The 26241-nt window shown below is 49.1% G+C and overlaps 8 protein-coding genes across 8 annotated transcripts; 4 read left to right on the top strand and 4 right to left on the bottom strand.

Annotated features, from left to right (window-relative positions):
* Positions 1–1932: 1932 nt before the first annotated feature.
* PENARI_c003G00867 (S53 family peptidase) lies at positions 1933–3843 on the top strand (the record flags this gene model as incomplete). The annotated part of the gene is made up of 3 exons (XM_022628058.1): positions 1933–2041; positions 2104–3074; positions 3127–3843. 3 exons carry the CDS (start codon positions 1933–1935, stop codon positions 3841–3843), a joined length of 1797 nt encoding a protein of 598 aa, XP_022491900.1.
* Positions 3844–7921: 4078 nt separating this feature from the next.
* On the bottom strand, positions 7922–9079 carry PENARI_c003G06437 (serine hydrolase domain-containing protein; the record flags this gene model as incomplete). The annotated part of the gene is made up of 1 exon (XM_022628444.1): positions 7922–9079. One exon carries the CDS (start codon positions 9077–9079, stop codon positions 7922–7924), a length of 1158 nt encoding a protein of 385 aa, XP_022491554.1.
* Positions 9080–10217: 1138 nt separating this feature from the next.
* PENARI_c003G02651 (peroxidase/cytochrome P450 family protein) lies at positions 10218–13944 on the bottom strand (the record flags this gene model as incomplete). The annotated part of the gene is made up of 8 exons (XM_022628176.1): positions 10218–10279; positions 10334–10613; positions 10665–11319; positions 11369–11901; positions 11999–13065; positions 13115–13356; positions 13433–13530; positions 13600–13944. The coding sequence occupies 8 exons, from the start codon at positions 13942–13944 to the stop codon at positions 10218–10220; spliced, it is 3282 nt and encodes a 1093-aa protein (XP_022491447.1).
* Positions 13945–15181: 1237 nt separating this feature from the next.
* Positions 15182–16909, top strand: PENARI_c003G00456 (T6SS phospholipase effector Tle1-like catalytic domain-containing protein; the record flags this gene model as incomplete). The annotated part of the gene is made up of 1 exon (XM_022628028.1): positions 15182–16909. The coding sequence occupies one exon, from the start codon at positions 15182–15184 to the stop codon at positions 16907–16909; it is 1728 nt and encodes a 575-aa protein (XP_022492080.1).
* Positions 16910–17340: 431 nt separating this feature from the next.
* PENARI_c003G08007 (uncharacterized protein) lies at positions 17341–18027 on the top strand (the record flags this gene model as incomplete). Its single annotated transcript, XM_022628562.1, has 3 exons — positions 17341–17346; positions 17396–17740; positions 17803–18027. The coding sequence occupies 3 exons, from the start codon at positions 17341–17343 to the stop codon at positions 18025–18027; spliced, it is 576 nt and encodes a 191-aa protein (XP_022491810.1).
* Positions 18028–18885: 858 nt separating this feature from the next.
* Positions 18886–19665, bottom strand: PENARI_c003G04827 (sugar O-acetyltransferase; the record flags this gene model as incomplete). Its single annotated transcript, XM_022628336.1, has 3 exons — positions 18886–19210; positions 19261–19497; positions 19562–19665. 3 exons carry the CDS (start codon positions 19663–19665, stop codon positions 18886–18888), a joined length of 666 nt encoding a protein of 221 aa, XP_022492082.1.
* A 2231-nt stretch (positions 19666–21896) lies between these two features.
* On the top strand, positions 21897–23374 carry PENARI_c003G02305 (T6SS phospholipase effector Tle1-like catalytic domain-containing protein; the record flags this gene model as incomplete). The annotated part of the gene is made up of 2 exons (XM_022628160.1): positions 21897–22147; positions 22213–23374. The coding sequence occupies 2 exons, from the start codon at positions 21897–21899 to the stop codon at positions 23372–23374; spliced, it is 1413 nt and encodes a 470-aa protein (XP_022491448.1).
* Positions 23375–24648: 1274 nt separating this feature from the next.
* PENARI_c003G11877 (GATA-like domain-containing protein) lies at positions 24649–25524 on the bottom strand (the record flags this gene model as incomplete). The annotated part of the gene is made up of 3 exons (XM_022628823.1): positions 24649–24963; positions 25023–25242; positions 25301–25524. The coding sequence occupies 3 exons, from the start codon at positions 25522–25524 to the stop codon at positions 24649–24651; spliced, it is 759 nt and encodes a 252-aa protein (XP_022491568.1).
* Between the last annotated feature and the right edge of the window lie 717 nt (positions 25525–26241).

Below are 26241 nucleotides of genomic sequence, written 5' to 3'. Positions count from 1 at the left end.
AATGTTTTTTCTCGTCCAGTGGCAAAGTTGGGCACTCGGTGATTACAAATGGACCGCAAGTAAGATGCGTTTGTCATATTCTAAGCTCCAGCAGAGAAATTGAAACACCTGATGTATGGTATCATGAAGCATAAGTGCGTAACCCATTCGCCGGACTGTAGCCAGATGATTATTTATATAAGGGCTGGAAGATGAGGCACTGAAAGGCAACTAGTGCGATCCATGTTGACCGTGGATGCGTGCAAAAGATAAGTAAATGTTGTCCAAAGAATGTTGATAGGATGTTCAACTACATAGGTTGCTTCTTGCTTCAGCTTCTCGGAAAATGTGCTCTCTCCGAATTTGGCACATTCACATGAAGTCCACCGAGGGTGGCCAAATTCCATCCTTCTCCCCCGAGGAACCTTTCGGCCGACGTGCCACTTTATGTGGCATCTTCAATTGGGATGCATCTGGTTTGATTGATGCGGGTTGATAGTTACGTTAGCCGTATAAAATGGCGAGACGAGTCTGAGATGTCTTGTTGGAAGCGGTTAAACTGGATGTTCGAGAGATATATACTAGCAATACAACTATTCATTTCGGTTGAGATGATTTGGCGTCTTCTACTCGATATTTAAAGCGATTGATGCTATTAACGCGTCATAGTAGGGAAATCCCCCTATCATAGACGAAAGCAGACATTCTATGTAGTTTGGGCGGTCACTAATCCAAAAACGTGACCCTTTCTGCCAACCCAACGACGTCGAAGCAACTTCTGTCCAAGTCAAGGGTATTATTCGACTCAAACAGCGCATAACCACTGAAATACAACTCGGAGTGAATGGGAACCGTCATGTGCGCCCGTGATAGTTGTTATCTGCATACATTGCCCATCTCTTCACATCCACGAGTCAGGCACATTCTGACCCAACTCATTTCTACCATGAAAGGCAAGGCTGGATGGACAGCCTCTCAATATCCAGTCCCGACCAAGTTATCCCAGCCACATCAAGTTCCCGTGAAAATTGCTGGGCTGGGATCGCACATATGCGAATTGGCAAAATCCCAGCCTCCAGCCTTTCACGATGCGAATAACATGCACGACTGTTTGTATGCAAGACGCATCTGAATCTTGAGATTGATTCCAGGATACTAAACGCCACAGATATGGGCGCTACATCCTCAGCCGGTCAGGTACATAGCTTGATTGGCTGTTAGTTGTTCCAATGGTGCATGATCACCATGCCAACACCGCCCACTTCTTGGCAGGGGTGCATTGGAGATTACATGTACATGTATCGCCCATCTCCCCAAGGAGCCAAGAGCTGTTGGATGCGATGAGACAACGGTTTTGTGTGGAGCAGATGCAATTTCAACCAGGGCCTGGCCTTCATGGAGTTTACCCTGAACGGCTGCGCCTCCTTACATTGTTGACCTTGCGTCAAGTGTGTGGGTCTGCCCCTGCCGATCGTCGGAGCCCCGGTGCCTCCGTAACAATGGGATAGAGATCTTCTCCATACCGATCACATCACTGACTATTTAGGAACGTCATGAATTGCCTCGGGCGCAACGGAGTATCGGCCGCAGCTGCAACCATGCGGCAGCCAGCAGGAGTCCGAGATCAAATTCCGGCATCGAACCATTTAGAACAAGCTCGCTAACCCTTAACCCGACGGACATCCGCCACAAGGGTCCACAGGGACAAGGGATCAGTGACGCACGATCGTCGTGAATAATCGCTCTTCCAATGTTAGAGTCGGGAGTCTCCAACATTCCTGGCTCATTCTCCCCCCGCCAATGCAACCATAATAAATAAGAAATTCACCATTACCCCTCCTTTACAGTTGATCCCCTCGTGTCGCTAAGTATTTATACTTTGTCTATTCTACATTCGCTTGATAGAGGTCCCTATCGGTGTTTGGTAGGGAGTACACATTCGCTCTTGTAACCATGATTGCATCCCTTTGGAACAGTCGGGCATTATCGCTCGCGGTCGTTTCGCTTCTCGCCTCCTCTACTGCAGCTGACGTTTTCGAGAGCCTGAGGGCTGTGCCCCAGGGTGAGTTTCAATGCATCGGTTCAAAATAAAATCGACGACGGGAACCAACTGACCCAACATAGGATGGAGGTATTCCCGCACCCCGCGTGCCAACCAGTCATTGAAACTACAAATTGCTTTGGCACAGGGCGATGCCGCTGGGTTTGAGGAGGCTGTCATGGACATGTCCACTCCCGACCACCCCAATTATGGAAAGCATTTCCAGACCCACGAGGAAATGAAGCGCATGCTGCAACCGAGCGCTGAGTCCGCTGACTCGATCCGTGAATGGCTCGAGAGCGCTGGCATCACTCAGATCGAGCAGGATGCAGACTGGATGACGTTCCACACCACCGTAGAAACGGCAAACGAGCTGCTGGCAGCTAACTTCCAGTACTACGTCAGCAATGCCAGACACATTGAGCGCCTCCGCACCCTAGAGTATTCCGTTCCGGACGCTCTTATGTCCCATGTCAATATGATCCAGCCTACTACTCGCTTCGGGCAGATTCACGCCAATCGAAACACTCTCCACAGCCAGACAAAAGAGACCGACGAGGCTTTCCGCATGGCTGCCCAGTCCGTTTCCCCGGACTGCAACAGCATCATCACCCCACAATGTCTTAAGGACATCTATAACATCGGTGACTACAAGGCCAATAGCAGTAACGGCAACAAGATTGGCTTCGCCAGTTACCTCGAGCAGTACGCTCAATACTCCGACCTGGCCATGTTCGAGAAGAACATCGCTTCTTATGCTCAAGGTCAAAACTTCTCCGTCGTCCAATTCAATGGTGGCGGCAACGTCCAGGGAGGCAGCGGTGACAGCACCGAGGCCAACCTCGATCTGCAGTACATTGTGGGAGTTAGCTCTCCTGTTCCTGTTATTGAGTTTAGCACTGGTGGTCGTGGCAAACTGGTTCCCGACCTCGACCAGCCCGACCCCAATAACAACAACAACGAGCCGTACCTCGACTTCCTCCAGAACGTGCTCAAGCTGGACAACAAGGACTTGCCGCAGGTCATCTCTACCTCCTATGGCGAGGATGAGCAGGTACGAATCTATCTATTCTCCACTACCACTACAGCGCCTAACATCTTCACAGAGTGTCCCTGAGACGTACGCTCGCACAGTCTGCAACTTGTACTCGCAGCTTGGTAGCCGAGGTGTCTCTGTCATCTTCTCATCTGGTGATTCGGGGGTCGGCGCCGCCTGCCAAACCAACGACAACAGAAACGCAACCCACTTCCCGCCCCAGTTCCCAGCCTCTTGCCCATGGGTTACCTCCGTCGGAGCGACTACCGGTACCGCGCCCGAAAAGGCCGTGTACTTCTCCTCCGGCGGCTTCTCTGATCTCTGGGACCGCCCCAAGTACCAAGAAGAAGCCGTGGGCTCGTACCTCAAGGGCCTTGGTGACACCTGGTCCGGTCTGTTCAACCCCAATGGCCGGGCATTCCCCGATGTCTCAGCCCAAGGCCAAAAGTACGCTATATTCGAACGGGGGTCGTTGAGAAGCGTCGACGGTACATCCGCTTCCGCACCTACATTCGCTGGCGTCATTGCTCTCCTCAACGACGGCCGTATCAACAGCGACAAGCCCCCCATGGGCTTCCTTAACCCCTGGCTATACTCCACTGCCAGCGCCGCCCTCAATGATATTGTCGACGGCGGTAGCACCGGCTGTGATGGTAAGGGCCGCTTTGGTGGCCCCAATAACGGTGGACCCGCTGTGGCCGGTGCCAGCTGGAACGCGACGAAGGGCTGGGACCCGGTTTCCGGTTTAGGTACTCCTAACTTTGGTGCAATGTCCAAGGTTGCTTAGAGCGTCTGGCTTATTGATGGGTCTTGCATGCTGTTGCTGTGTTTTGCTTTTTTGGGTGTCAGGTTATGATTGATTCCTTTCCGATGAAAACTTCGGTTGTGCATGCACACCAGTTCTATGCATATAGATTCCAATTACCATACTATGAAGATATAATCATATTTCACCATGCGACATGCCTTCATTTCTCTTTGCCGGAAATTTATCCTAGTCGCCGGCTGACAATCCTGTTCGGTGAGTCTTGGAAAAATGGTCTAGCTGGTCTCCCCGTCTCGTGTTATGGTCATCAGATCTGCTGGCATTATCACAACTAGTTTTTCCTTTCGCCTATGATCAAGTATAAGTTACTTCTAGAATTTCGATCTCGTGTAGCTCTAAGCGCCAAGGCGCCTGAATAACGAAGCTTCTGAATGGAAGTAATCCACATCCAACAACATTGTACCCCGTTTATACTTGCAGCTCTTTTGTCACGGAAGTACCCACAAAGAGCTCATAATCGCAACGGAAGTAATATTAGAAAACCCAAGTGCGTCAAAACTAGCAGTCAATACATATTCTAGCATCCCCCAAAGACCAAACCCCTGGTTTTACGCACCTAGGATAAAGACATACTAAGGAAACAGAATACCAAAGTAGGATAGGAATTTTCAAGGAATTTCAATTTTCATTTTGAGTTCCTCAAATCATATCGGAAAATCCCAAATCCAGCGGATCTATCGAGGGAGGTAATCTAGACACAGGTCCTTCACCTCGGCCTGACTTTTGAAGGCATCAGGCTCTCTTGGCATTCCCCAAGCATCGAGAAGCGAACAGATCAGTAATTTGGACATTCACCAATGAATTCGATATCCCTTCAACCGTCGTGTAAAGAGTTCACATCCTGCTTCATCCAATATCCCATCATTGGTCGACGAAGGAGAAATCATGCTCAAGTATGTTCTCCCTTTCTCTTCTGACTGATGCGAATATGCTGAGCGAGGCTGAATGCCCAAGCTATATCTCTCCACTCGACGGTTGATGGCATATTGAACTCCTTGGTGAATGTCCCGACTATCAATCGGGCCTCCTCCCGACGACCGAGAAGTTGCCAACAGAGGTCCGGTATCCCAGCCTGTCCCTTCATCCCATTACTATCAATCCAAGCTTCAGCAGCTAAGTTGATTGCTTGGATTTCTATAGCATCCTCGGTTATGCTTTGAGGTGTGGTTCGGACCGAGGAGTTGGGAGACATCTGCACGTGACGGTTCGAGCCCTCAACTATTTTCGACTGCGAGATATTAGCCAAGTGAACCAGGAAAGGAAATAGTGCACAACCATCTTAGATCAGTGCGCATGATATCAAATCAGTACCGATCGCACTTGCCGCTGGATTCCGTGCCGTTGCTTTCATCACAACGAAACTCCCAACACGACAGACCTCCAGTGCAGGCTACGTCAGATGGAAGGAAATAATGCCTGCTCTGTTTGCAATGAGACAACACATGTGTACATAGAAAATGTAAGTAGGAATCAGCGCATGTGTTTGGTTGACTAATAAAAAAAGCTGGCGGAGACCAGCCAGACGAAAGACGTTCCAAAGACGTCGATGATCTGTTGGAACGGGGAGATGGGAGACGCCACATGTCGGTTTGGATCGCCAATGCTCGAATCCAGATGTAGTATAGAGATCATTCTATCGAGTCTCCGAGTACTCTCAAAAGCATCGTTCCTGGCACGGCAATGCGGCTTTCAATATGCCTACCAGTGGAGAGGCTTGCATTGGCCCCGTCCCAGATCCAGAATATGACAAACTTTTCCGAGTTCCATACATTCATTCATTGGCCAAGGCGATACGAATGATCAGCTGGTGAAAATATCTCCTGCGAAGGAGCGACGACTTTGCTAAAAGTAATGGAAGGAGTGGGTGTGTTAATCCTTCGAAAGATCCTAGCTCCTAGAAGATGGTCAGGATCCTTGTTTTGATAATTGCTTGATGAATTGAGCTAATGGGGAACCCACAAAGCATAAATGGTTAAGGTCAAGATGGACTCGAGTTGACAAAACCTCTCATCTGTGGTGGAAGACGTGTGTGCATGGAAACTCACGTGATGCGTTTCAATGCTGATGCATTTTTGGAGTTGAACTGTTATTGTCAGAAGAAAGCGCCTTTTGTGTATGTGAGGACAAAACCTGGTTACCTGTGAAAGGTCGCTGCAAGGTTTAATAATGAAGGTGCAAAGGGTGCTGAGGGCGTTGAGGGTTCCTGGTCCTGGTGGAGGATGCCATCAGTTTGAGAGAATGTGAAAGAGAAGAAGTGGAAGACCAGGCAAAGGCGCTTTATACGTGGGACCAAACAAAAGCACGTGATCAACTCGCTCAACCATTTCAAGTGAAATCCAAACCGAACTTGAATCAGGGAGATGCCAAAGGGAAAAGTTCGAGGACTGAGAAGAGGCGCTTTATACCTAGGTTCAACCAAAAGCCCATGATCTTCGAGATGGTTGTTCGGTGCCACGGAAGAAAGATAGAGATCGCAGAGATGGGGAGCACAGCCATAGTCAACCAGAACGAAATTCTTCGCCGCAGCGGTGTGGATCAGGACAAAACACTGCGAATATACTTCTCGATCAGGTTCTCCGCCAACAAGATCTACTCTCCAAGGTTGGCCAAACAGGCCCATCTTCTACAATTGCTAGTAATTCCAGAAGCGTACGCCGAGATATGGATGCATTTACTATCATATTATAATAATGGTCCCGTACTCTATATCAAAACCTTGGAACAAACGATGAATACCATCACAAACGGGATCTAGTAATCCCACTCAACGCCCAACCTTCATCATGATACATACTTTCTTTGCCACCTCCGACTAAATCGCACTTGTACACGCTCCCTCCTAGCTCAGCCACATAGGCACACCTTTGCATGGAGTTAACTACTAGCCCCATTGGCTCATGAAAGTTTCGTGCGAGGATCCGATGCTGGGTCTGACCACCTGAAGTCAAAACTGAAGAGTGAAACGACAGCTCATTCAAGGAATTTCCAAAAGGCAGCTCTCCTCTGTCTGTCCAGTAAAGATTGAGTCTTGTGTCGTCGAAGTAAAGATCAATTCGCTCTGGAAGACAATGGAACCATCCATGTCTGCACTAGATGCCTCATCCTACAATTGCATTATCCCGCGGAGTATCTGCCTGTAAGATAAAAAGGAAATACAGCCTAGAGATGCATAAATTATGCAGTCACGAGTCTTCCTATGTTTGCGCTATTTGTCGACCAATATGGGGCCCCATATGGGATTGTGGGTTTCCCATCTCGACCCAAAATCATCCAACCCATTTGCTGGTTTTGGCGACGTCTATATCAGATGGCAACAGTGTTGTTTTGGCCAGCTCTCTCACTCTCATCTTCACGACCAGATATACCTCCCCATTAATGTAATCATTTTCTTCCTTCCCCTTGAGATGTAAATGCGGGAAGGGATTCGTAATCGCTCGAAAGCAGTGCGGGATGTGATTCAACCCTTTTCCGCAGTGGCACCCAATACGGAGTGGCATTTCCCGTGCCCAGAAATGAAGATACCACCTCGGATCGCACGCCCGGATCCCGCTCGCGGAGGCCTTAAAAACAATGAGCTTGGAGAGTCTGCAGGAATTGGAAATGGTCGACCCGAACCCGCTACCGCCGTGGAGACCCGAGGCTTCTCGAAGATCTAGATCGAACCGGATAGGGAGATCGCAATGAAATGAGCCAAGGCCACACGGTCTACCTCGGACATTGCTGTACCGTTTGACATGATCTCGGGGGTTTCGTTTCGTTATATATCCAAAATCATCTGTTGAACTTGTGCAGAATAAAAATACGTATTGGAAAGGGGAACACGTAGGGAGACCCGCCTCTGCCTGTCTGTCTGCGAACAGGTCGGCCACTAGGGGTAGTGGGACTATAGGAGGGGAAAACACATAGGGGTGGTCTAGAAGAGAAGGCGTCTCTGTATTGCTATGCTACGCAGAGGAAGTCTTATACATCACAAAATGCTGAATAATCCGATAGACCGCCACTTCATGCAGTCAGCAGTTCCCCTACTACAGTATGTACATCATAGGGATGCAGAAGGCTCCTTGGTTGCCATGATTTCATAAATCGCGTCGATGTAAGCCTTGCAGTTCTCGTTGCCCAAAATGCCTGGCCCCATTTTATTCATGGCATAAGCGATGGTCATCCGGCGATCTAGATCCATGGCCAGGAAAGATCCCCCCCAACCTCCCCAGAAGCAGATATTTCCTTCGGGGATGAAGGTGACGCTCTCCGGCACCGGAAGGCCGACTCCAAGACCGATTCTGAGGTTCAGGTACAACACCAGATCGATACCACGAATTCGTTCCTGGATCATCTGGTCAATAGTCTTAGGCGCAAGATACTGCTTCCCATCGACTGTTCCTTTCAAGGACACAATTGAACCAATCCGAGCGAGCGAACGCGCATTTCCAAACCCATTCACGCCGCCAGCCTCAGTACCCCTGAAGCCCGGGGTCATAGAGTCTTCAGCCTTCGGGGTAAGATTGATGAACGCTCTGGCCAAAACGCTTTGCGGGTCGAGGCCCTCTGGCATATCCACAGCAGGAGCAATGATATCCGCAGTACGCGGCCAGTCTTCCTCTGGCACACCGAGTCTGAAGTCCGCGCCCAACGGACCAGCAATCTCATCGGCAATAAACTGCTTCAACGGCTTGCCGCTAACGCGCCGCACCAATTCACCGATCAAATGTCCATGGTTCACCAGTTGGTAGGCCGACACCTCACCAGCCTTGAACCAAGGAGCCTGCTGAGCGAGCGCATCAGTCGAAGCTTTCGTGTCGTACATGAACTCCATTGTGATTGGTTTGTCCCATTGGGGAACGCCAGAGGAGTGGCTGAGGATGTGCCACACTCTGACGTCTTCCTTGCCGTTGGCGGCAAACTCCGGCCAGTACTTTGATACTCTCTCTTCCACGTCCAGCAGGCCGCGGTCAACGAGGGTCAGAGCTGCCAGGGCAGTGACTACTTTGCTGCATGACCAGACAACGGTCAAAGTGTCTTTTTCCCATGGGCGGGACTTGGCGGCGTCGGCATGACCGCCCCAAATATCGACGATGTTCTTTCCATCAATATTGACACAGATTGAGGCACCGAGTTCTTCTCCTGTGACGAGTCTTTCTTGCAGAAGATCGCGGACGCGGGTGAATGCGGGGTCACAGGAACCGTATGTGTCAGCCATTGTGGGGGTTTGTCGCCTCGGATTTGGGTGGTCTATGGTGGATGGATGTAGATATTTGAAGCTTTCAATGGGTTTCAGTGACCGAGGAGAATATTTACTGCATTGGGGGACTTATGACAACCCGGTGACTCCATATTTGTACGCAGTGCCCGGGTGATCCTCTTGGAGCTTAGTGCTGATTGTGGGGGACACCCCGGATTGACTCGCAATTGGAGATGAGAACATCAGCTAGCCCCATGGTCTAGGGGACCTCGGGAAGGCTACAAATCTGACCGGGAACCAGCCTGCATATGCTGTTTATAGTTAGTCTACTGGGCTTCATAGGCATGCCCAGTCCACAGGATATTATCCGAAAGCTGATTGAAGACTATATTACCGACGGGCGTACTATCATTTTGTGGGTCAACTGTACTTGAACAAAGGCGTCAAGAGATCCGTTCGACTTACTTTCGTTCCTAGGGCTGTTATGGATGTAAGGAACAACCTTACTAACTAGAGAGTGTAAGAACTTTTTCTAGCGGTTCATCCTCGGATGAGGGCGGAGCGGGGAAACTAGCGATCCCCAAGATATGTGAATCGCCTACTGATTTGCATGCTTCCTTTTACCTGGGCTCCCTGGGTGCAGTATAAGAGATGCAAATGGCACACTGGGAGTAATTGTGGAGTCAGAAGAGAGGTGGCATACAGAGGTGGAGAGTGAAATAACTTATACCCGTTTCTTTGTACATTGCATGTATCTCTATGGGATGAAGGCTGGTTCGAGCACTTTGACAATCTTTGCAAATCAGAATATGGGTTTACTGGTACATGATCAAGTCTACGGACTACGAAATTTGTTTGGAAAGGTACCAAAGAGAGTTGTGAATTTCTAGGTCTACAAGGTTTGGCTTGCTCTAAAAGTAATTCAATCAACCGGAAAAAAAATAAGAGAGCTACGTGTGTAGTCTTTGAGAAGCTAGCGAACTTTTAACTAATAACTATCATAAATAGTGGCTTGTACAAAAGTTCAGAAGATCCGAATAACCAGTCAATGCCTATTCCCTAGATCGATGCTACTTTGCCCGACAAGAAGGCCCCAGTGCTATAGTTCACTATTGACATAGGACTTCGTTCCTCGTTGGCGCGAAGGACAATCGTCTCAATAAGCACCAGTATCATCTGTCGAGTTTGAGACCGGGCCATCAAAGTGTACTTTGAACGCTACAAATTGAAAGTCAGCAAGGTTACTACTAATTGAATCCTTCCGCAACGTACTCATCGGGAAAGCATAAAATCCCGTTTCGTCCTCCAACATATAGCTGTAGAAGTTGTTCGGGCGGGGGATTTTCTTCAACTGGCCTTGGGGTCCAGGGGCCCGGCGAAGATTTTCCAGCCGCCCCACCACGCGAAGCATGGCTGTTAAAGCAACCTTGCTGGCCTCTTTGCCCAGACAGGTGTGGGGGCCTACACCATAATGAATATAGGACTCCATAGGGCGGTCGAGACGGACGCTATCTGGATCTGGGAAAGCATCCGGGTCCCGATTTGCATCCACCTGAAATCAGTCAGTATGCACCAGAGTTGTGCGCGTATGTGTAGAGCTCACAAAACTAACAAACACCTTCTCGGCCGGTTTGATATTCAAGCGGCGGCCTTGATCCTTCAAAGTGACGTTGGTCTTCGCTTCACGATACGAGCCAAATATTCCATGAAGACGGATCGCCTCCATGCAGTACCGCAAGAGCTTGTCATCTGATTCAAGGGAGTCTTCCTTGGCAATGCGGTTAATAGGGACAAGGTGCTTTTGGCCTTCGTCGGAAAGATAGTAGTCGATGATCTGCGTGAAGACCTGAGCTTGATTGGGCACCATGGCGACCGCTGTGGGCAGTATCTGGGAATAGGTAATCTCGGATGGACCCAACCCGGTTTCCAGGAGGCGCTGGATCATATGTATGCCATACTCCACAAGCGGATAGGGATTGGTGCTGAAGCTGTCAAAAAAGTATGAGAGCATCCTAGACGACTGCGTATTCTTCACATTCGCCTCGACAATTTTACCAAGCTTTTGGGCAGCGGCTCGTGCCTTGTGACGCAGGCCAAACGACTTGGCTGGATCAACGTCAAAGAAAATTGCCGTGAAGATGACAGCCATGATCTGGTACATCTCGTGCTCTGTGAAGATTCCATCGGGATGCTTTTCTGATTTAAGGGGGAGCGAGAAGATATTTGCAGCAAAGTGAACATGTGCCAGATTTCCGACACTATGTACTGGTTAGGAAACCATAAGTCCTCAGGGGAATGGATACTCACTCGCGCGTGATATCAACCTGATTTGCCCGCCCCAGTCGGCAAGACTTCTCCTTCAAGAGCCGCTCCGTCGTCGCAATGTAGAACTCTTTGACGTGCTTATGCCACTGGCCAACATATAGCGACTTGCACATATTCTGTCGCTGACCAGCATGGAAGAAAGTATCGCCGGAAAGCATAAAATCGTAACCTCCATCGCCGAAGATGTAGCCAGTCGCCTCGCCCCAGGTGGAATGGAAAGCCTCCTGATCACTGAGGATGTGACGAACGTTGGAGTACTCAAAGATAGTCGTCCGGGGCGGTATGAAAGCAGGGCGATCCCAGGAGTAATCCTGCTCCCGCCCCAGACTTTCCATGATAACTTGATTCTCGGCAGGGATAGTCATAGGGTAGTGGGCATATATCGAATCGGATTTGAACCAATTTGGGAATGCACGTAAGGCTAGCTTGTAAAACACACAGCCTTGGTTAACGTCCAGATCGTAGTGAGATTCAGTAAAGCCCCAGTTGGTCAGGTTCCTAGCATTGTAATCCACCTAGGCACAATCAGCTTCGTTCCTTCCAAGTGGTGCCAGAATATAATACGGTGTAAAACCTATCTCCTCGAACTAAGGCGACCGCGTCCGATAATACGGCGCGTGAAACAGTGTATCCTGGCGCAATTCCCACCCCGGGGACCATAGGCTCCTTAGCCTCTTCCGCCACGATGCCAGGATATAGCTCCACATAGTCGGGCTTTTCGTACAGGTGCCGAAGGCAATCTGCAATTTCCGGGTCAGAATTGATTTCCTCGAAGCTTCGATACGGCTTCAAGTCAAAGAATTTGCGGAATTCGTTCAGGGATCCGACATTCCATCGCCGTGCCTGTTCTATGCCGAGAATCTCTACCGCCCGCAACACCTTAGGCACATTGCGCGCCCCGAAGGATCCGGACACACTCTCGATCGCATCTGTCAAAATCATCACCAGCTCCTCGTCTCTAAATTTCCCATCTGCCTGTCGCTCTAGCTGGGCGAATGTCCGTTTGGAAGGGTCAGGATTTAGGTTTCTTCCGTACTCGCCCAGGGCACTAAGAAGTTCATCCACGGATGCCTCATCTCCGGGCTTCCCGACCAAGTGCTCGTATGCCTCTTCTGTCCACTGCTCATCCTCCTGGCTAATAGTACTGTGCCAGCGGTATGCTAGGTTAAATTCTACGGAGCATTGGTTCCCGAGTCCAGAAGGGGTCACCTCAGTCTCGCCCATCCGAACACGGGGATCCAAGCACCAGGTACTGTTAGTGCGGTTCAAGTTAACAATAGTACGAAGGTAGTCGTAGAGGGTGATGTTGATATAGAGGCCACAGGTAATGAGCCTCCCGGTTTGGAACAGATCGTTGTCGTACTTGGCCCACGCTTTCTTGGCCTCTGCCGCCGATAGCTGATCGTCTTGTGGCTTCGTAAACCGACCACTTTCGTTTATCTGCGCGAGCTGGCCCACGACATCATTGTGGAACCGGTTCAGCATAACTAGAATCACGCCACATGCCGCTGGTAGCGCCTGTAATCGAGGCTCCGAAAAGCAGTCCGGTTTCAACTTGCCGTCGTTGAACGTTCGGATCTTATTCTGCTCTTCTTCAATGTCTCCATACAGAATGGATAAATCCAGGTAGGAGGAAGTGTTGTTGATATTTTCATCTTTGCGGTCTGTTTGGAATATGTCTGTCTGGGGTTATCATTTGTTGGGCTCTACGTGATGAACTGTTCATACCATGGATCACCAGCGAAGCCCAGGTGAAGAAGATGCTCGAGACCTTGTTCGGATGAGGCGTGAATTCCTCTCGAGCGAACAAGCTATCAAAGATCAGCCCCGGGTCTGGGAGATTGGGCAGCCGAATCGTCTCAGGGCGGATGGTGCGAGCATATTCCGTCCGTGCTGCTCCTAGCAAGGGAAGCGTAGGATTATTATGAGCGCCATTTGCACTCCGGTATGCGTACTTCTCTCCAACATATCTGCACTTACTTCAGTCCAAGACACGTACCAATCGCGGCCATATCGGCTCTGCGTCAAGATAGTCAGGATACTTACGCCAGTGGGGGGTGAGGGAGAGAGTCCCAGAGTTCGTTGAGAAACACGTTTGTGAGCTTTGTCCGGCTTTTGGACCCATCTGGGAGTCTGCTAACCAGCTGCAAGAAAGAAAGTCAGCAGGTCAGTGTTGGATCTGTAGGACTGCGCATAAAACTCGCCTGGATAACACGCTCCATGAGCATCGTCTTGTCATCTATGTGCTGGCCAGTCACTTTGTTCTCGAGGAAAGACGCGAGCGTGCTCGCATCCTTAATTCCAAGACTGCGTAGGTCCTTCCAAAGGCCGCTGCTGGGTTCATCCTCGATGTAGCTTCCGTCGCCGGTCTCTGTGGGGAGAGGACGGCGAGCGGCGTGAATGACTTCTCTGGCTTCCTTGAATTTGGACGATGACTTTGCAGCTGGTTCATTTTCCATCCTTTCTGGGTGCTCTGCTCTCGGGGCCTCCCTCTGCTCTCTAGTTTCAGAGACATGTGAGGAACCCGCCTTGCTGATTGTTTTGGTGTCCAGTTTCATCTTGGTAGGTGTCTGTGACTAGATTGCTGAGGCTGTGTCGCGAATAACGTTATTCTGGTAAGACCTTTTCTGAAGCATGTTCGATCGAAGCAGTAAGATTAGGGTGAAATAACTAGGCTTTATTCCATTTTTAGCTCTGCAAACCGCCTCAGCCCCAGACGGCCCACCCGTCCTGCGTTGCCTCGACCACAACCGCTACATTGTCTGTAGGATGTCAAATTGACATCACCCGATAATCCCTATACGCATGCAGAGTAGTTACATACTGATCGACAGGCAAAACATGGAACGCGGTCCTTCTAAGTTTATTGAGTGAAGCCATGGCAGTGGCACAACCTTATTTCAACCTTAATTTGTACCGCGCGGAAGCCCCGGTAACCTTCGAGGGATCCGAGCTACACTCCCTAACGTATTTCACAATGCGAGTGACTCAGTCAGATACACATAGTAAATGGGTTAAATTACATCTTGATATCTCGACAACAGTGGTCTATACAGGCGTTTCCTTGTGGATTGAATGGTTTTCATGTGATATCTAGCCTCACTAGAGTTTAGAAAATTTTTATAATTGCGCAATTTGATCGCCTTAAAATTGATATATATCGTTAAAAAGTCTTAGCAACAGCTATCGAGTGAATATGAAATCAAATAGGGACGTTGTTGTTGAGATATAAGGTTGTCGTTCATTACATTTACTCTGCGTATCTGACTGACAACCGCTTGCGTGCATCACTCGCATGGAATACGTTACCTTATTATAGGTACGTCGTTACTTCATTCCTCACACCGAGCATGGCTGGGACTAACTTTGTCAGTCCGTCGGACCATCAAACCGTGGCTCACATCCACTGGTGAGCTCAGTTGACGTCAAAGAGATCATGCACAGAGTGTATTCCATACCATCTCAGATTGTCTGTCCACCTAAGTTTCTGTGTCTAACCCGTACAAGTACCATTAGTGGATATATTTCGCTCCTGAGGTCTGACATGCGCGACGAGGTCTGACCTTTCCCCGTGCATCCCACGATCAAACAGATTTTCATAAAAAAGAAGAAGAATCAAAACAACCGATATGGTGCAATCCGAACTTAGCAAGACCCCCAAACAGTTTATACTCTGCTTTGATGGCACGGGGAACAAATTCCAAGGCGATGAGTCGGACAGCAACGTGTTAAAGATCTTTCGGGTAAGTGACCAACAACCCTGTGGGTATTTGCTGTAACACTCATCGCGTGAAGATGCTGGACCGAAGTGATTGCGAGCAGTGCCATTACTACCAACCCGGCATTGGGACCTATGTGAGCTCGCAGTCGCTCTCGAGCAAGGGCCGGCTGGAGAAGCTAAAATCGGCCTATCTCAAAGTCAAAGATGCCGCCGTTGGTTCGACCTTTGCCGACCATGTCATGGGCGGCTACAAGTTTCTTATGCGATATTACTCTCCGGGAGATGAGTTGTACTTTTTTGGCTTCAGCCGAGGCGCCTACGTCGCACGCTTTCTGGCTGAGATGCTAGACTCTGTGGGCCTAGTGGAAATGGGCAATGAGGAGCTGGTGCGATTTGCGTGGAAGACATTCGCCAAGTGGCAGCAACGGCGCAGCGAGTCTACATCGAACGACAAGGGGAAAGAGAATCACTTCGAATACATGACGGCCTTCCGGGAGACATTCAGCCGGCCGGTCACGCAGATTCAGTTCCTCGGTCTGTTTGACACCGTGAACAGCATCCCCCGATTTGAAAACCCGTGGTTGCAACGCAGCAAGTTTCCATATACCGCTAAGACATCAGCAAGGGTCATCCGGCACGCAGTGGGTATCGACGAGCGTCGGGCCAAGTTCCGCCAGGATCTGATCTCCGAGGTCAAACCTAGAGGGGCGTCCCGACACACGCGACTCCGGCAGCATCTCCAGCGACATGGAATCCACACACGTCACCATAGCTGGCCTAATGATCATACAAATGACGTTCAAGCCCCAGATGGAGCACCGGGGAACACTGCGCAGCAGAAACCGGGTCCGGAATATTCGACTTACCGGCCAACCCACGCGACTAAACGTCGGGGGTCGGCTAATGACCCCAGTCACGCATGCGAGCGACGACAATATCGTGCCAGGCCGCATCATGAGGCAGGTGACTCCGCTGGTCCAACAACTTCAGCAGCAACCGAAAGTGAATCATGCCCCTCCGAGGCCACATCCACTCATTTTGGTGGCGACAACGATCCCAGTTCCGATGAAGATGACCGAGATTCGCCGCAGGACATTGAGGAGGTTTGGTTTCCCGGGGCGCACGCTGACATCGGTGGGGGGTGGATGCTTGACGACAGCGAGGAGTGGGCATTAAGCCACGCTCCGCTAGTCTGGATGGTGCAGGAAGCCCAACGAGCGGGCCTTCGGTTCAAGCGGGCGAAGCTAAAGCAATTCCACTGCTGGGATGGATCTCTAGAAGCTAGGAAGCTAGCTGGTGGCATGTCCAGCGGAGAGGAGCAAGATACCAGCGATAGAACAGAAAGGAAGGCCCAAAAGCGCGAGTTCGTGGCTGATCCGCAGTTTGAAGAGGCCTTGCGGCTCTCAAGCACTGGTGGACAGCTTCACGACTGCCTGAAAATTGGTAACGGTCTACCATTGAGCTCGGTCCTATCCTGGAAATTGATGGAGTGGATGCCGTTCCGGCGCATGGACCTACGGGCCGATGGGACCTGGAAACCTATTAGGTGGCCGCTGCCACGAGGAGAAACGCGCGACATCCCCCCTGATGCACAGGTCCACGTATCAGCCATTCGACGGTTGCAAACCAATCCCGAATATCGACCGGGGAATCTGATCATTGGAGGCGGGGGACGAGGCGTACAGAAGGCCCCGCAGGAGTATGGCATTGGGGCGTGGAATGTGTCTCGATATGCAGGGTGTCAAGTGCGAGAAACTTACATCCGCAAGGATGCCGAGGCCCAACCTGTTAGTGTGCATTAATCGGAATATTTGTCCGGTGAATGGGGATTGCTACTGGTGCATGTCTGATGAGGCGGCTTGCTCTTTCTTGTCTCTTAAGTACGCGCGGCTGAAGATCAAACTTGCCCCTCCCTAAAGACTAGACGCGCCCTGATTCCACTTGGTGCAATGCAGTATTCGGAGGTATGTGTCACTTTATTAGAAGTAAGCAAATGGTCGGACATGGACTAACAGACGCCGTACAGGTCCCAGTGGCGGAATGACATGGTGTAGAAACAACGGCCCAACAAGAACTGGGTCGAGCAAACGGCGGACGTCCTGGGAACAGCACTAACAAGACCTACTGGTGCTCTACCATTACAAGCCTAACGGCCGGAAGAAGGCCATTCCCGAAGGGCAAATAAGCCAGTATTCCAAAAAGCCCCACCGAGAAGGCTCTGGCAGACCAGATCATGATTGTAAGATCTCTTATTTCTACCTAGCCGTGACCTTCTCCCACTAACACAGGACCAGAGTGCCAAAGTCTTCGACTACCTCAAAGCCCTCAGCGATAAATGGACGAAGCCCAGTCAGGATATCGAGTTAATCTCCGATGAGTTCGACCGCGAATACATGAGGCAATACGTCCAGAACCCTCCCCCGGGCAGGGCGCTCGGGAAGCCCAAGGCTCCCCGATACATCAAGCAATGGGGATTGCGCACGCTATGGTGCTATTGGATTGACAAGCATCTAGACCTTATTGAGCAAGTGCAGAGTGCCTGGCATGGAGTGGCCAAGTCGAAGATGGAATCAATCAAGTCGACGGCTGCAACGAAATTTGCGTCGCAAACTACGATGACTGGAGACGCGGCGGTCTGCAAGTTCAAGTTCCAGCAGAACAACGCGGGAAAGTCAATACCTCGTCTGCCCTGCAGGTCGATCGAACGCTTAGGGGAGCTGGACTCACGCACTTCGCTAAACAGAACCAATTCTCGTACACCTCACTTGTTACCACTCCCATATGCCATGATAAGGAGTCGATTTGGTTGTCAGCGGGCAATGCTGAGCCTACGTTCTCGAAAGATACGGGATATACTCAGGAAGACTATACCCGCGACGAACGAAAACAGGCGATGGGATTTGTGGGCGAACAACAGTAGATGAGCGTGGTAGGATAGAAGAAATGCGAAGTTTACCAGTTGAGGATGAAACAATTCTTTCTTGGTAAAAACGATTTCTCGACATATCTAGCCAATCAGAGGCCGCACAGCCTCGTCAGGCAGTTATCGTACCCGTAACGGTTAGCAATGTCGCGATGCGCTCGCGTGTCGCGGGTGCCTCTTGTACGGGCTCACCTCGTGTCAGGTTGAGCGTTACCGCAGCAAAAATATACACGAATGAGGCGGCGTCACGGCTGTAATCCATCTTCGATATCATGTCTTGGACCTCGCTTGCTGGGATGACCGGACTCATTGGTACACATATCGTTTGTATTCGTGTAAGAACTCGTGGAAGAAGCTCGAATTGGGGTGCGAGACAATCGAGGTCGGTATGGATACGGATACCACGCGTGAGGAGAGTGTCCCTTCCGGTTGGCATTCTTGACTTGATTGACAACTGAGTGTCCTCCACTCGGCGATGACGGAACCCCTAGCTAGTGCTCGCTTACGAGATCGTGATGTTGGTATTGAAGCATAAGTACAACGTAGGCCGACGTGCATACACTGCTTGCATCGGGACTAGCCATTGCAGCGGACTTTGCGGCACTTATATGCATCGCAGGCCCTTGAAACGCGTCACTAGTCTATCCTACCGCCCATTCATCATCAAGTGGAGAGTTGTAGAGAGATTGACACAAAACGCGGCTGAAAATGCGGCGAAATCCTCCACATTTGTTCGGGTAGGCCACAATCGGCTCACCAGCACACGCGAGTTCACGGGTTCCGGTTGTACAACGAGCCACGGATTGCAAGAGGGTCGCAGAGAGAGCTAAAAAGCTGAATATTTAATATCTCAAGCTACTCAACAGTTGACTCTTGTTGAGCTGAACGGATCACCCGCGCAGGAACTCCAACTGCAATACTAAAAGGCGGAATTTGTGCCTTCACGACAGAGCCGGCGCCAATCGAGCAGCCCGAGCCAATAGTAACACCGGCCAAAATGATAACACCAGCACCGATCCAGCAGTCATCTCCAATAACAACACCCCTTGTAAATTCATATCCTCGATGTGCTCTCCGCTCTTCAATCATGGTGTGGTGCTCCCCGGTGATGATACTGACATTCGGGCCGATTTCCACATTGTTCCCAATCGAGACCAACCCACAGTCGAGAATGGTAAGGCTAGACAGCGGAGACTTTAGTGATATTTCCAGTCGGGATATGGCACGTACTGGAAGTTGGCATAAAAGCTCTCGCCTACACTGATATTACATCCATAGTCGACAAAGAGAGGAGGTTCAATGTAGATACTGTGCCCCGTGCGACCGAAAAGATTCTTGAGGATGATTTCTCTCCGGTGAGAGGTCTTTTCTGATGTGACATCTCCGTAAAGAGATGCGTTGAACTCTCCAGTGAGCTGCCTTGCTCGCGACCGACCCTCTATGAGATCTGGTGCTAGGGGAGTATATCTACGCTCAGGAGGCGAGGCAATAGTTAGTCTTTGGACGGAGCCAGAAAAGATAAACAACATACAACATGCCACTTATCATCCGCTGATATTCTTCTCCCCAGCAAACGCCTCGGAGATTTCGAGCCTTATTCATTGCCTCGCTGTCCTTGTCTGTTTTGGGAATCATATTGTCCCAGGGTGACTTTGATTACTTATTCTTTGTCTCGTGAGGGTTTTTGTGACCCTCATAATAAGGCGTCCTCGCGAAGCAGATGCTCAATTTATATGCTCTATCTTGCTACTTATCTCCTCTAATAGCTTCAACACCTCGATTAGCAGAGTTAATTGTCCAATAGGATGATTTGTAACACCGCACATTTTAGCTAATTGGCCAACATGACACGGAGCCATTGCCGGAATACGAACATGCTGAGGGGACAGTCTCGGTTTCGCGGTCCTGCGGCCCGGAGGATAGCGCGATTCTCGTGCAGATTGGAATTCAATACACCGTGTCTACATCCGTTCTCTACGTATTTTGTATCTAGAGGATGAGCCCTTAGGGAAGAATGTTAAATTTACACCAACAAATTAAATTCAGAAATGAAATTGATCGTAACCTAAACATAATATTTTAGGCATTCGGAAGTATCAACCACGGAGTAATGCAAACACAGCACCCATCGCTATTACATAGTGGAAGTGAGTAACAACATAGTAAGTATCATGGAATGTAACGTCAAGTGACATAACCCGGAAGCGTGTTGTGCAACCTATCGCATATTGCTTCACTCTGCAACACATAGTCGAGATAATTATCCAGCACATATGTTGTGCGCTTTGGACCGAAAGGGCCCCTCACTAAGGCTGAATGAACAAGCTAAATTGTATGATAATCTGCGACATCATATATAGTTCTGCTAGGGATCTTGGTGCTAGCGAATTTGCAGAGAGCATTTTCGTAAAGCAAATAATTGCTAGAATATTTGTGAATGGGACGGGCAGCAACTGTCGGAGTTTGGCTGCATTTCTGCTAGGAACCGTGAGAACGCCGGTATGCCGGGTTTAAGAATCTGGACAACAACTCTCTTGCAGATGCAGGTTTGTTGCGGGTTCGATTAGGCGGTTTCTTACCCTATTCTCGAGCTGAAATAGTGACGGTTGATTGTGGAAACGGCGGTGAAGCTCTTCAACTGTGAGCGTGGCTTTGATGGGTGAGACAGGTTCGTGTGTTTTGGTGTTGATTGCGGTGGGGACATGGTAGGATGCGGGAGGACAGAGGCATAGGTTGGTTGTTGGCTTTAGGGTGGGGAAGTGATGGTAGGTGTCACATACAATCAATTTTAAATCCCGGTATAGACCGCTCAAGCACCAGCGATCATTCTGTATTTCCATAGTACTGACTAAAATAGCAATCCTGATCCTGTTTATCAGGATTAATGCATCCTTTTATGAACAACTCCCTTTGGCCGTGCCGTACTGCTAATTCCCAGCCAGCGACGTTCGCATTTTTTTTAATACACAGCCTGATTTTGCCCACTACTTTGTTCCGAAAGCTTACTTCGGTCTAGATGGTCGGAGGTCCAGACGGTCGAAAGATCCCGCCATATGAGCCTGGAGTATCCACTAGCCTTAAGCTTAAACTGCTCCGCGTTCGGCGCATCGACGTCATGCGCATCATTTTTAACGTCCACAATCAGTATGGGTTCAGAGTATTGGTCGAGGTAGTTAATGCCTTGCAAGCCTTGCCAGCTGGAAGCGCACACGTTAAGGCCCCTAATTCAGCATATAGTACGCGATACCTCCGCGAATAGGGACGTCTAATGTCCAGGACGAGGAATCAGGAGACAATGTAATTAATATAATTAAAGCTTGCCATGACCACATGAAAAGGAGGCGTAATGGTGGAGGCCGGGGTGCTTGGTTCTTCCGTCGGCCTATCCCATGGGGTTGGTCACCCTTATACCCGATTGTTAATGGCAACGAGCCCCTGGGGACAGTTCTCTCGTCGCTGATTCGTCCTCGGTGCGTGCTCCCGCTCCGATCGGCCGTCGCCCGACGATGGTCGCCCCCCGGAATCCCTAGCCTAGATCTAGAATAAGGAGACTGTGAGTCGGAGTAAGCGCCATCGTCACCACCTAGGCTGCGGCTCCATCCACAAAATCCCGCGGATTTGTAAACATTACAAGCATGCCTAGACTTGTGACCTACTCGTGATTCGTTGCTGTGCCAAGAACGAAATAAGGTCAAACTTACTTCAGCGGCTTGATCGTCGTCCCATCTGACCCTGGTTATTATCCGCAAACGGCGCCCGTCCGATATATCCGGTCGGGGCCTAGACCATGACACTTGCAATAAACTCGATATAATATTTATACCTCACCAACAAGCCAAGATGCAATTGTACTAGAACAGATCCTTATGTCTGGTGAGCCCTCACAGCTAGAAATGTCAACGACTCTGAGGCGCGCTGTTCCTGCCGAGAAGCCCACAAAGCCTCTTATCATCCTCTGTGACGGCACTTGGTGTGGTCGGGAGACGGGCACTGAAACTAATATTTATAAGTTGGCCGAAAGAATTTGGGGCAAGTTCCAAGATGATACTGCTGTGCACCAAGTCTCTGATCGGGTTTGCTACGTTGAAGGCGTGGGCCTTGGGAGCTCGCTTTTAGAGTATGTACCCCTTCTAACCTTCTATGTATATCAGCATGATCATGACAATTGCTTACCCTGTATAGTTACGTCTTCAATGGTATCACCGCGCAGGACATTGCCCGTCAGTGCATTGAAGTTTATGAATTCATTGTCAAAAATTATACATATCCAGATCATGAAATCTGGATGTTCGGCCTCTCTCGAGGTGCCTACTTGGTGAGAGCTGTTGCTGGTATGATTAACAACTGCGGGGTTATCAAACCAGTAAATGTAGACGGGGCTATTGATATGCAGCAAACCCACCTACTTTGCGAAGCTGTATACGATATCTATCGTTCCCATTATCCTATTGACAAACCACATTCTCCCCAATCAAAACTCTTCAGGCAGTCCAAATCCTGGCCATTTATCGGTGATGAAGCCAATCCCAGGGCGCCAAGGTTCATTCCACCCATAAAATTCATGGGACTCTTCGACACTGTTGGTAGCCTGGGATTACCGGATTTTACTGGAGGTATGGGCCTGGAGTGGCCAGCCTTTTACGATCAAAATATTTCCACAGCAGTCGAGAATGTATACCACGCTGTGTCACTCCATGACCGGCTCTATGCATTCCAACCTTGTTTGGTTAGCCGAAATGAGAATAGGCACAAATCAGACTGGGAAAATTTCGGCATCACGAGGCAAGAGTGGCTTCCTGGTGTTCATTATGACCTTGGTCGTCAGAGATTCAGATTTCTACGAGAGTTTGGGGGAGGGAAGCTGGAGAAATTCCTGGCGCGCTGGGGATTTGCCAGCAGAATCATTGAGCCGAACCATGTACTTGCAGACTTTGCCTTGCGATGGATGCTGCTCGCCGTTCGCGCTCATAATCCCCAGCCGCAGGCTGCGTATCAGGTCGTTCCGGAGATTGACCAATTTATTCGGGATGTGACCGACAATATCCGAGACAGACCTCACCAAGTAGGGGACGGTGACGTGTATGGCAACATACTTTACTATGCGCCCTTTGGATCGTTTATCTTGGACATCGTGAGAGCTTTGCGAGGCACGAGATGGAAAATCTCTGCAATCTATCAGCTTTTCTTTGACCTACGGGATCGGTTTGTACCAGACCAGGATGCAACCGTCTACGATTTTCGCAGTTTTGACCCAGACATCGGGGAATCCATTGAGAACCTCGGAGATATTTTTGAACAACGGTATCCTTCAAAATCATATGAGAAATGGGAATTACTGCAGTAGAGGTTGCCCGTCAGAAGTGAAGCTAACGTGGAATTCGGGGGTTATAGGTGGCAACTTTCATTATTGGTGTATTATTTTGAAACACAGCTTCCACATGCTTGACTATATTTGCGTTTCACAAAATATAAAATGACCCTGGTGTTGACACTATAAGGAAGAGAATGACGAGACACATCCGAATAACGGCCTCGGCAGTATTAAGAGGCATTTTGTGTCTGCAAGAATATATTTACCGAACGTAAAAAGGTGAGGCTGGTGCCGTTCGATGGAACAGTTGAACAAAGTAAAGAGTGGGAGGCAGAAAGATGAAGCTGGTCAATCTCTCCGGGTACTGTAAAGGTTATATTTACTATGTACTCTTCTCACGAAGACTGAATTTTCAATGAACGACTCGACTCAGCTAATACTGAGTTGTGCCAGATGCCTTTGCCATTACCCGCTGCCTCAGTGGCAATCCGTATAGGCATTTACTCGATAAAATGTTTCAAGTTGAAGCACTACTCCTTTCCTTTAGGTCGACCGCAATGGAAAATGTGTCCGATATTTTGCGAGAAAAGCAGCTCCTGGAATCACCCCGTGTATGTTCCCTATTCCAAGTTTGGCCAAAGTCACCCTTGGAAAATTTCCCCTGGCTAATACTGAGAAAGTTTACTTGGTCTGTTTACGATACATCACATTGCTGTACTCGAGAAAGCTACGCCTTGCTATTGATTGAAAACCTCCACGACGGGTCCTCAGTAAGACGTGACCGCCCCTTCTCAGCCTCCTAATCATGAGATAACCGTCACTACTTGATAATTAATGTGGCCGATTGAGAAACGAACTTTGGACTAGATCTGACTAAATTTAACCCAGTCCCACTATTGAAGTAATGCGATCAACATGGCTCAGATAAATATCTTGTGTGGACGGGGGTTCACATGGTGTTGGTGTTACATGCTCAACGTTGGTATCAATTTTTGTGACACCATTTCCACCCCGTAGAAAGTACATCGCCGAAGGCGCTGAATTATGAGAATTGGAAGGGGTGGTGCAGGGATACAATGGACTGATCTGGGCTTCACTGTTGTCACAATTGGGTGCTAAGATGATAGATCGGTACATTCGAATATGAACTATAGTCAATGTAAAGCCTGGCATAAGTGACTTTTCCGTTATATCTCAGTGATTCCTACTCAACTTTTGTGCTTTTATTGCCCGACATGGTCGAAATAGAACTAAGTCTGCAGCCTTCGACGTTAGACTTCACTCTGGAATTCGGCTGCTAGCAGAATCTATTGAAGCGCAGCGTCATCATCGATGTAGAAGTCAGATACTGAGAGGAAAGGGGGGTGGTAAGAACCCTCTGTAGCTTGGAATGCGTTGGTGGCAGTGGCAACATGGTGTTGATCCCGCGACTGATAATCCAGAAACATTCGCAAATGATAGATCTCCGCATCTATCGTGATACTTTCTTGCGCCTCATAAATAGGTAGGAAATTGGTATAGCTGTAAACGGTTTCTGGAATATATAGGACTTGTTGAACCTCGTCGTTAAAGCGGACTCGGTTAGAAAGTTCGCGGGAACGATGTTTTCGAGATACGCCAGACTACATATTTGGAAGAGCTTTAGTTTACGGTCAGGAGATGTTTCAAAATAAAGACGTACCTTGTCTTCGAGTGATATTTGTATTTGACGACGCTGTGGAGAGAGTAATATGCTCTTTTTGCTAAGAAGTTGATCACCGGTTTCCACAGAAGTAAAATCCTTCTCAGAAGACCCAGAGAGTGTGAAAGCGCTTGATTCTAATCGAGGAGAAGCGCCCGATAGCTCGGCGGAGAAGGATTTGTGGGGCCCGAAGAGCCAAGTTGTATCGCTTTCTTTGTCCCTATAAAGGTAAGAGAAATTATTATCGATTGCGTTCAAACTTGGTCATTGATTCTTACCATCGAAGCAGTACCGGTGAAAAACATGGGATCTTCTGCTCCTGTTGTGTCCATGCCCTCCAGAGAGCATTTTCTAGCCGCTTGAAGTTCGGTATCGTTGCTCGTCGCTTGTGGATGTAATTTTTAGTAGCTCGGGCGTCTTCTAGTTTCCAAGCCGTGGATAGATAGTCGGCATTCTGAGTGGGTTCATCTTCTATTGAGAGATCGTCGAACGCAGATGGCATTATGCAGGGCTGACTTCCTCTTGGAAGGGATGATAGAAAAGAAAGTATAAGGCAGATTGAAAAAGTCGGTTCTTACTGCGAAGAAGTGGCGCTGCAGTTCAAATTTAAATGCTTCTAAGATCAAGCTCTCGCGATGTTCACCTACTCGGTTCTTTAACGCAAGCAGAACGTCACATCAGCTCTGTAGGTTAAATCGGATTTTCCCGCTCCCGGTACATTTTAGACTTTAGCCACAGCGATAAAGCATTTTACCAGCCAATGTCTTGGTTATTTTACCGCTTTCGGGATATTGTAAATAATTGACTGGTACAACGCAAAGCAAGGTTTCAGGGTCTAGCTCTACATTATGCTATCCTTTTCCAGACAATGGCAGGCGAAATACTGCGAAGTTAGATGCCAACGACACATGTCCCCTAGTTAACGTAAGTTATATGCTGTACAACATGGCAAGAAGAAATGAATGTCTCCTGCTAGACGGATTTAAAAGCTTGAACCATGACATGACAGCTTCAAGCTAGTCTGGGTTGGTCGGGAAGAGCATATATGAATGAGGAAAAGGTCTTACGTCAGGCAATGCTATCCAGGGATGGCAAAAAGAGCCGCCAATGAACATCCAACATCGCCTATGCTACAGGTATGTCCCGCGACTGAGGTTGCTTTGTTTAGGACCGTTAGAGATAAGAACTGAGCACACCGGATCGATTATGACAGTTCATA

The sequence above is a fragment of the Penicillium arizonense genome (assembly GCF_001773325.1).
Source record: "Penicillium arizonense strain CBS 141311 chromosome Unknown PENARI_contig003, whole genome shotgun sequence".
Taxonomy (NCBI): Eukaryota; Fungi; Ascomycota; class Eurotiomycetes; order Eurotiales; family Aspergillaceae; genus Penicillium; species Penicillium arizonense.
The sequence above is the reverse complement of the archived record's forward strand: the minus strand, read 5'-3'. Positions and strand labels throughout refer to the sequence as shown.